This window comes from Gymnodraco acuticeps, unplaced genomic scaffold (assembly GCF_902827175.1).
Source record: "Gymnodraco acuticeps unplaced genomic scaffold, fGymAcu1.1, whole genome shotgun sequence".
NCBI lineage: Eukaryota > Metazoa > Chordata > Actinopteri > Perciformes > Bathydraconidae > Gymnodraco > Gymnodraco acuticeps.
In genome coordinates, this window is record NW_022989979.1 from 1277534 (window position 1) to 1287001 (window position 9468).

Genomic DNA, 9468 nt, shown 5'->3' on the forward strand with positions numbered 1-9468 from the left:
TCTAGAAACATGTTGTACCCAAGCAAGGAGTTCAGGGAGGCCTTTAAGGACCCAAGTAGCCTTCATCACGCAGTGTAGAAGTGTAGTCTGAAAGGTACATGGAGTACCTTTCAACCAACTGGTTTACCATTACAATGTGGTGAAAGGTTACAGGGGGAAGAACTGAATTGTTTTATTTTTTAATACAGTAGCAATAACAACTTTACAGACATGGGGCAATATTGAGTTTATGTCCCAGGAATATAATCTCCAAAATACTGTTAACTTTATTTTCTAAAAACGTAACTTTATCACACAAACAGATAGCAGGGGATTTTTAAACCAAGTTAATGAGAATCTATGCAGACAGAGTGGAGTTATAGCCTACATTGTGTTACATGCAATACAATATTGCCATCTGGTGGTAAATGCACCTAATCAGAAAACCTGCAGAAACTCTCCACAACACAGACAGGGCAGGTTATCACCGGCAGCCATGTTATCTCCACTGTCACAGTAATAAATGCAGATATAGTATAAAACAAACCACATGTACGATTTCTTATAAAAATGAGTTCCTCACATGCAAGAAGAATATATTATCATACAGTCATGTGTTGAGTGAAATATTAAACACATGTATTTAGCCAGGAACAGAAACACACTGTGTACTGGGAAATCAAATCGAATAGTAATTATTTTATGTGGAATAATAAGCAGGGAAAGTATTCTAATCTGCATGCATGGAACTTTATTTAAAAAAAATACATTATTGGAATATTAATATTGCTTATTGTTTTATTTGTAGTATGACATGTTATGTATTACTCTACACATTATGTTATATTCATATAGTTGTATAGAAAGAAAGGCATGACAATTGAATTACTTTGCACTACAGTTCCCATGATGCACGGCTGCCGCTGTTTTAGCAGATCTACAAACATCGCAGCTGGGTTGACTCGATCTCTAGAAGTAACACAGGGAAATCCAGATGATTTGTAGAGCTGCTGAAATGCGTTGCCGCTCCTGAACGTAACCTCAGTTTATATTTGGCTTAAAGGAGACGCAACAAAGCGCACAAAATGGTTGTGCTCTAGGCCCGGGCGAATAAGTAGGTTTACTATAGCTTTAAGAACGCGAAAATAGTGTCTGCTTCTTTAAAATGTATCCGTTTATTGCTGAATAGATAATTAAGAAAAGTTTTCTATTTCTAATCAATAAATATATGCATTTAATTTGCGACGAAAATGCCCCACTGTAGGATAAAGGCCTCTTGCAATCAACCCGTCTTTAGAACAGATGTTGTCCTTTTTTCCTCAAATTGCTTGTAAACCGGCTTGATTGTAAGCTGAATTGAAGAAGCCTGAAGTGTTTTCATGGAGATGGAACCGGCGATAGACAGAACCGGTAACGTAAATAAAGGTAAAGAGTCGGCGGAGGACAAGGCCGCAGAAGAGACCCCAGCCACCAGTAGAAACGTCACCCCGCGGAGGGGGCTCAGAGAGCGGGGAGCGGGCCGCCCGAGGTCCGGCGTCTCTGCTTCAGTGACGGACGTTAACGGAGCAGCGTCGATCCCGCAGAGCTCAGGGAGAGTTTTAAGAGACCGGTCAACGAGGGCAGTCCCGGCCTGGCTGAAGGATAACAAGAGCGAGGAGGACGAACCGAGCCCGGACACCGGTGCTAATAAGCGGAGGAAAGTTTCCAACCCGAGGCGGAAGAAACAGTCTGAATCTGCGGGTTTGGCTGAGGCTGGAGAGGGTGTCGCAGGTGACAGCCTTCAAGGGACAGAGTACGTTTTTAATTCCACAGTCTTAATTCATATACAACCACATTTGTTTATCATGAACATGTCTATACTTAAACGTATGTGTTTATGTCTGGTGGGTGAGTTCCTGTCAAAAAGCACGCCTTCAGCCTAGCTCGTCCCCTTTCGGCAGCTCTGCCTGGGGAGGGTAGAGGGAAACTTACCTGGCTTTATACATGTTTACATTTAATATGCTAATACTTTTACATGAATTGTTGCATTATAGATGGGACGAAAGACTGTCATTAGCTCAGCAGTTAGAGAACATTTCCAATCCAATGTGTTTTTCTTATTTTCTTGCAGCTCAGAGGAACCAAAGAAACCTGTCACAGATGCTCAAGGTAACTGGACAAATGTTGGGGATAAAAAACAATGTGTCACGTTTCTTGCTATACCTACACTTAAGTTAAATCTGAGCTTCTGCAAGTGGATTTTGAACTGGGCTTTTCTAGTGTGTCATGTCATGTATGCATATGCTTGCACCACACATTATGGCATATGGTATGCTTCATGGCATGTTTCTGCTTCCTCATTCCAGCTCTATCCTCCAGACGCCCCCCAGCCTCGAGCCGTGCCAAGCCCCCGTCTGGCAGAGCTGTGCGCACCTCTGCCAAGCCTGTGTGTAAGACCGAACCTGGGATGGAGAACCCAGCTGGTGAGAAACCTGTTGACTGTGGCATACAATGGTTCAACATGTGGGCTTATAATTCACAAATCAGATTGTGCAGATGCAGAGCACTAAAGCATCATGCTCACTACCCTGGGTAATATGTACTTCATAGAAAACCCTCATTGACATCCTATTTAACTGAAATGCGAGGGGTAGTGTTTGTAGATTTTCAGTGTGACTAAAGGGATCAGTGCCGCCTTTTTGAGGTAAACATCTGGGTGCAATCCTTTCCACTTCCATGAACTTGGTTGAGTGATGGCTGTACAAAAGTATGCTTTTATGCCTCTCAAATAAATGATGTCTTTCTTTGTCATGCAGCAATGGAAGGAGAGATAAGGAATAAAGACAAGTGTGACACGTGAGTATATCTTTGTCCCTTTTCATTAATAAAATGAACATTGTTAGTGTTAAAAGGTTTGACTCGGAGCATGAATTCTAATCTTTTACTAAATGTACATACATATACATAATATGAAATACACATATGACCTGATATTTATAACAATCACTTGATCAACATTGTTATAATCGATCAAATAAAAAGCGTATGACTTGTTATGACTTGTTTTTAGGAACAGTAGGAAAGTTTGCATTTTGTTATGCAGGTGAGCTGAGCCTTTAAAGATGAGATTATGTAGGATTTTACAGTCGTACAATTATATATTTACTTGGTCTTACTTACCTACTAGAATTGTTTTTGTAATCATACATGTATAAGCTTTAACAGCGGAGAGTCTGCATTACATATATCATGATCATATTTGTGTTGTGTTTGTGTATATTTATGGCCCACTGAGCATACTGTACTGTCTTGTGTGTTGTTAAAGTGAGAGAGGTGCTGTGTATTGATGACTGCTCTGTTTTGCACTTACGCTGTCTCAGTAAAAATAAGGATGAGGGAAGCGAGGATGTTGTTGTACCAGTCTTGGATGATGAAGACCCTACATTTCTGGACGACCCAGACGACCTTGGCTATCAGCCACAGAGTCAAAGGTACGCTTACCTCAAACACATTAATTTGACCTGGTGCAGGCAGAGGGTGGCGACATATTTTTCTAATGACTTGTTTGGTTTCCATACAGTGGTGCAGAGGAAGCAGAGGGTCTCAGCAGTGATGAAGAACTTCCTTATACAGATGACTTAAATGACCAGAGCTACGACCCGAAGGAGGAAAGGTGTGTGTGTTATCTTTGTGTGACAAATTAGACAAAAACAGGCACCTTATTTTCGTTTATTGACTGGACTTTCCTCTTTCCTGTTCTAAGGGATGTCCCTAAACCAAAACGCAGAGCTCCTCCTAGACAGAAGGAGAAGAAAGAGAAAGACAAGGCACCTAAAAAAGAGTCCGAGGTTGCTGAGATAAAAATAGAAGGTTCGGACAACTTGGAGAGTTTCGAAGAGGAAGTAAAGCTAGAGGATGAAGTACTGGAGGACCCGGATGGACCCAGGAAGTAAGCACAAGTTATTAATAGAACAGATTGTCAGGAACTTTAACCATATTTACGTTTAATTGTGCATGTAAAGTCTGAATGTAATGTAAGGTTTTCTATTGCTACACAACTTTGAATTTTCTTTTCCTTTAGGAGAGGCAGACGGAAAAAAGACGATAAAACCCCACGGCTGCCAAAGAGAAGGTAAAGTCGATGTCTGTTTCAGAGCATCGTAATCTGGACTTTGTTATATTCAAATTGAAGGGACTGCCTGTCATAATTTTATCCAGAAATAAAGCATATCGTAGTGATTGATGGTTGACATAGTGAGGAAGACATTTTGGATGTCTGAGATGTCAATGAGGATTTAAAGATCCATTTAATGTTTGGTTTTAGCCGTGACATCGCAATGACATGTGCTTCACCCCCACAGGAAGAAGCCCCCGGTGCAGTACGTGCGCTGTGAGATGGAGGGGTGTGGGACTGTCCTGGCTCATCCTCGCTACCTACAGGTCTGTCTCTCAACAACACATTCCTACAGAAGCTTATTCAAAAACAGTTTTAAAAAAAACCTGCTTCTAGTGTTTCTGAACACAATAAGGTAGAGTCCATGCACATTAAGTACACAGAAACGGTACTATTTCAAGTGCCTCAACACAAAATAACATGGATTCACAACATCTAGAGAAACCTACCAGAAAGGGGGATGGGACTCAAACTATTTAATTGCCTTAAATAGGGGTTAAAGCTTTCACATACAGTTATTTATAATATAGACTTATTTGTTTTTATTATTAAGTGTTGAGGTCCCTAAAATGTTTGAAAATAGGTTAAATGTCCATCCCAGTTGGACAGTTGATCAATGATAGATTTTAATAATATTTTGTTTAATTATTTATATATTATATTTTATACTTCTCTGGGAAAGTGTTTACTTAAAGTGGACCTATCATGCTATATTTTAATAATATATTGTAGGGCCATACCTATATAAAATATGTCTGTGAAGTTTTTTTTTCAAAATACCAAACAGATCATGCATTTTAGCCATGCCTCATTTCGCTCTATTTGCTCTATTCCAGCCCTGTCTTCACAAGGGCTGATTCTGTGGCACATGAGCTGCAGCTGACCACGCCCCCCTGCAAAGGAGGGGGGCGAGGCACGAGCGTCATGTTACCATGCTGTTACCATGCCACGGCAACCTCTCATTCCCCTGATAGGTGGAGAGTTGCCCATATAGACGGAGCTCCCCTTTTCTGATGTCAGAACAATTTCAAATCTGTATCAGATCCGTTGCAGCCCCGTTTTTAGAGTTTAGGGACGGAGGAAAAGAGAGAGGGTTGTGTTTTCTGACACTTGGTGAGTTCCCTGACGCACCCGGGACATATTCATGTATAAAAGACGTACAAAGGTGCATTTTGCATGATAGGTCCCCTTTAATTATTTTTTTTGAGATTAGAGAATAGAAGATCCAATTATCAATTATTAAATAATGCACAACATATTCTGATTCTACCAATAAATAAATACAAATATCTTATTATTCAGCCATACCTGCTGTTGTAGATAACTTAAAGCATTTGTGTTGTTCTGTTTTCCTTCTGCTCACCGCTCCAACCTCCTGTTTATTAATATATATTTTTCTGAACACCAGCACCATATAAAGTACCAGCACTTGCTCAAGAAGAAATACGTCTGTCCTCACCCTTCTTGTGGAAGGCTTTTCCGACTCCAGAAGCAGCTGCTGCGTCACGCAAAGCACCACACAGGTACATCTACACTATAAACATAAAACATGCATTGGGTTCTATTTATAATTGATAGTGAAAGTCTATGGAGAACACATCTATATTTGATTGTTTTGTTGTTCTAGATCAGAGGGACTACATCTGTGAGTTCTGTGCTCGTGCCTTCAAGAGCTCCCACAACTTGGCTGTGCATCGCATGATCCACACAGGAGAGAAGCCGCTGCAGTGAGTGCTCTGTTCACAATTATTGCTTGTTTGCTTTCCCAGGATTTCTCCATTATCAGTTAAGTGAATTCAATTGTCCCTCACAGGTGTGAAATCTGTGGCTTCACGTGTCGCCAGAAGGCCTCTCTGAACTGGCACATGAAGAAGCACGATGCCGATGCCACCTATCAGTTCGCCTGCTCGATTTGCGGCAAGAAGTTTGAGAAGAAGGACTGTGTGGTGGCCCATAAGGCGAAGAGTCACCCCGAGGTGCTAATAGCTGAGGCTCTTGCAGCCAATGCGGGTGCCCTCATAACAACCCCGGCCTCCATGCTGGAGCTGCCAGGGCCCCAGCATGCAGAGGTCAGCAGCCGGGATGTGAGCCAGCTGGGACAGGATGTGCAGGCGGATCATCTGAGCCACGAAGGGCACATGGCTCAAGTGTCCCAGATGACCCAACAGGTGAGTCACCAGGTGGTTTTACTGGGACAAGACCAGAGCCTACACACCATGCAGGTGCCAGTGACCATCGCCCTGTCCTCCACCGACCCCCCGTCGCCAGCTGACAACCAGCAGCAAACTCACCTGCAGCTCCAGATGCCCGTCCAGTTTGTGCAGGCTCAGCAGTCCCAGCAGCCCCAGATCCAACAGCTGACCCTCCACTCGGGCTCCGTGGTGACCCAGCACCAGCCCCAGCTGCACCCTCTTCAGATGTACTCATCCCAGCAGCAGAGCCAGACACAAATCCTCCAAATGACTTTCCAGCCGGTTGGCCAGTCACAGACACACATTCAGCAGATCCCCATTCTAGCATCCTCCCAACAGCTTCAGACCATGAGCCCCCCCCTCATGTCCCAGTCCCAGGACATAGCCGCAACCAACGGGGACAGCTTTATTCTGGACAATGCGGTGCTCTCGTCCTCATCTCCGCAAGCAGGCTCCCTTGTGCAGACGGGAGTCATCGGGGAGGACAGTGTGGTCTGGGGGCAGACGGGGGAGATCCAACCGATCATCATGTAAAACAACAATAGTGCACAGAAAATAGAGGCAGACTGTCACCAATGACCTGATACACTGTATTGCAATGTTTAAGGTAAATGTAGGATCACCAATATATTATGGACTGTTCACTTATAGTCATATTTGGTAGCTTTTTAGTATAACTGTTTCAGGGAAAAGATATGTTTGTGTCTGTATGTGTAAGTTGTTGCCTTTGTACATAAGTCCTGTCAACTGAACTAGCCTTTTATGCGAGTGTGTGTAATGATGCCGAGGTTATGTTGCAAATAATATAGCATACCTCTTAGTAACTTAGAGCACACAACTAGTGTGTGGCATCCAGGTTCCTACTGGACTAATTCAACTATTTATATTATGAATTAACACAAAACACACATTAGAAGCTATAAACAGACCCCAGTATGTGTAGGGTGAGAAAACCTTTCAAATGAATAGGCAGCTATTTTTTTTCATTTTTCACTGTAAAGCCTTTATTTGGCGAGGTTGAACGAAAAAATAACAAATCTATCGGACAAAGATAAACATTTCAAAACCTGAAAAGGAATGGACACAATATGTTTTTAAATGTACAGTCTTGTTAACAGTCACAAAATATGCATTATTTAGCTTTATGGCAGTGTCATTAAACCCGTTTCACTGGCAGCTGTTTAAGCTTGGCTGTAGACATTGAAGGAATAATAACCCATATTATGTATGCACTACTCGCATATAGTAAGCCAGAGGGTGACCTTGCATATTGTAACCCTCACATGAAATAACAGCAAGCATAGTCATTGAATTAGACAATTAAAAATATGTTTTTGTCAATGACCTTTTCAAGTGTAATGTTATTAAAAAAAACAAGGCTATGTAGAAACCTTGGAGCATATGTTCATACTAAATCTGCACCTCTCTGCTGAGTGATATAGGATGTGTGGTAGAGCAAACAAACAATGTTCATTTATAAGATGTAAATAAATGTCTTAACATTTATCCAAAGTGTATTCACTGAGAGTTTAAGAACATCATTAAGGAGTCCTGCATTTAAATGTTAGATCAGTAAAAGTACAAAATGATAAGCAATAAAATATACTTTAAGAACCAAAAGGACAAGTACTCTGAAGGCCCAATTTTATAACAATATATGTAATATTACTGGTATACAACTATTGATACATTTTGTGTTCACCACTTTGATGTTGCAGCTAATTATTTGAATTATTTATTTGTGGACTTTATCATTTGTAAATACTGAATGCAAGTAGTAACCACCACTGAATGTAAATGCATGCCTGAGTCATTAATGGGTCCTAGAAATAGATAGTGCACAATTCCTACAACATATACATACTTAGAAAATATATTTAATCCCAGTAGTATTGCTTTTATGTCAGCCCAGCTCCGAAAACCTCCATCACGACATATGGAGCTGCTCTTTGTTCCTCTGTATGGCGTACTGCTTCATAGCTCGTTTAGGAGGAATCAAGGTGTTGCTCAGTCCAACCCTCCTCTTCTTCCCCTGCTGGCCTGCTGACTCTTCCTCTTTTGTCTCCTTCTGGGATCCTGAGCCGCTTGCGAGGGCCTCTTCTTGATCCGGCGTCTCTTCACTCACAGGTAAATCAGTGAGAGACTGGAGGTCACTGTCATGAGCAAACTTGCATTTGATCCCAAACCGGCACCTTCCATTTTTCCTGTATGCCACACACATCCTTTTGCCTCCTATCTGGGAGGGTTTGGCCTGCATTGTGAGGGGGACATGTTTCTGCAAGGCACTGAGTTTCTGGTCGGCCTGAGCCTTGAAAGGGTTGGTGAACACACTGCTACCAGAGCAGGTGTGCAGAGGAGGAGGAGGGAGCTTATTGGAGGTGATGGAGTCCAGGGAAGGAGCAGGCAGGGTGGGATGGCAGGCTGGAGGAGGTGCAGGTTTCTGGGGGTGTGGTGATGAAGAAGGATAGTCTTCCTCTGGTTCTGATTCACTGGAAGCTGAAACAGACTCCAGCATGAAGTTGCGGGTTTTTCTGCCACTGGATGCTTCATCACACAGCTTCTTTACGGACCTTCAGGATTTAAAAATGTGCAGCAGAGAGAGACAGAGGCGTTAACAAAAAGCTAGCCTTTACAAGTGTCCGACATTATGTGTCAAGTAAGTAAACACTTACCCTACTGCACCGTTGTTTACGTCCTCCTCTCCCTCGCTGTCAGACTCTGAGGACACTCCGTAGCCAACCAGAGAGTTCATGACTTAACGATCAACCGAGGCTAAGCTAGCTAGCTGGATAGCTTGGTCTCAAAATGTAAGCACGCTAATACTGTTGCTGGATAGCTAGAATCTCACAATAAACGGCTGAATCAACCAAAAACTCTACAGCGTGGAAATAGTTTATCATTCCGGTTTCCTCTTTATATTAAAGATGCAGTTTCAGGGTCTGACGTTAGCTGCGGTCATTTAGCCGCTGCTCGGTGTTTACATTCCGGCTGCCTACACTGACACCTTCTGCGCAGGCGCGGTACTGCATCTACAATCCATTATTAATTTATTATTAATAAGTCAAGTTGAGATTTCCCCAGAGTTATGTTGCCAGTGTTTTTTACGTTTCTTTATTTCAATTCACATGTAAAGCTATTGCAGGC

At 42.3% G+C, this 9468-nt stretch overlaps 2 protein-coding genes across 2 annotated transcripts; one reads left to right on the forward strand and one right to left on the reverse strand.

Moving 5' to 3' along the window:
* Positions 1-991: 991 nt before the first annotated feature.
* On the forward strand, positions 992-7830 carry si:ch211-113e8.10 (E3 ubiquitin-protein ligase ZFP91). Its single transcript, XM_034211687.1, has 12 exons — positions 992-1771; positions 2090-2127; positions 2325-2441; positions 2775-2814; positions 3339-3449; positions 3539-3631; positions 3722-3907; positions 4040-4090; positions 4320-4398; positions 5541-5655; positions 5760-5859; positions 5946-7830. Exons 1-12 carry the CDS (start codon positions 1359-1361, stop codon positions 6856-6858), a joined length of 2256 nt encoding a protein of 751 aa, XP_034067578.1. The 5' UTR covers positions 992-1358; the 3' UTR covers positions 6859-7830.
* On the reverse strand, positions 7301-9333 carry si:ch211-113e8.11. The gene is made up of 2 exons (XM_034211688.1): positions 8997-9333; positions 7301-8894 (listed from the first exon to the last, which is right to left on the reverse strand). Exons 1-2 carry the CDS (start codon positions 9074-9076, stop codon positions 8252-8254), a joined length of 723 nt encoding a protein of 240 aa, XP_034067579.1. The 5' UTR covers positions 9077-9333; the 3' UTR covers positions 7301-8251.
* Positions 9334-9468: the final 135 nt, after the last annotated feature.

Coding starts and splice junctions, on each gene's coding strand:
- si:ch211-113e8.10 (XM_034211687.1), top strand. CDS start 1,359: ATGGAGATGGAACCGGCGATAGACAGAACCGGTAACGTAAATAAAGGT. Junction 3,632..3,721: donor TACGACCCGAAGGAGGAAAG/GTGTGTGTGTTA, acceptor TCCTGTTCTAAG/GGATGTCCCTAAACCAAAAC. Junction 5,860..5,945: donor ACAGGAGAGAAGCCGCTGCA/GTGAGTGCTCTG, acceptor TGTCCCTCACAG/GTGTGAAATCTGTGGCTTCA.
- si:ch211-113e8.11 (XM_034211688.1), bottom strand. CDS start 9,076: ATGAACTCTCTGGTTGGCTACGGAGTGTCCTCAGAGTCTGACAGCGAG. Junction 8,895..8,996: donor GTAAACAACGGTGCAGTAGG/GTAAGTGTTTAC, acceptor TAAATCCTGAAG/GTCCGTAAAGAAGCTGTGTG.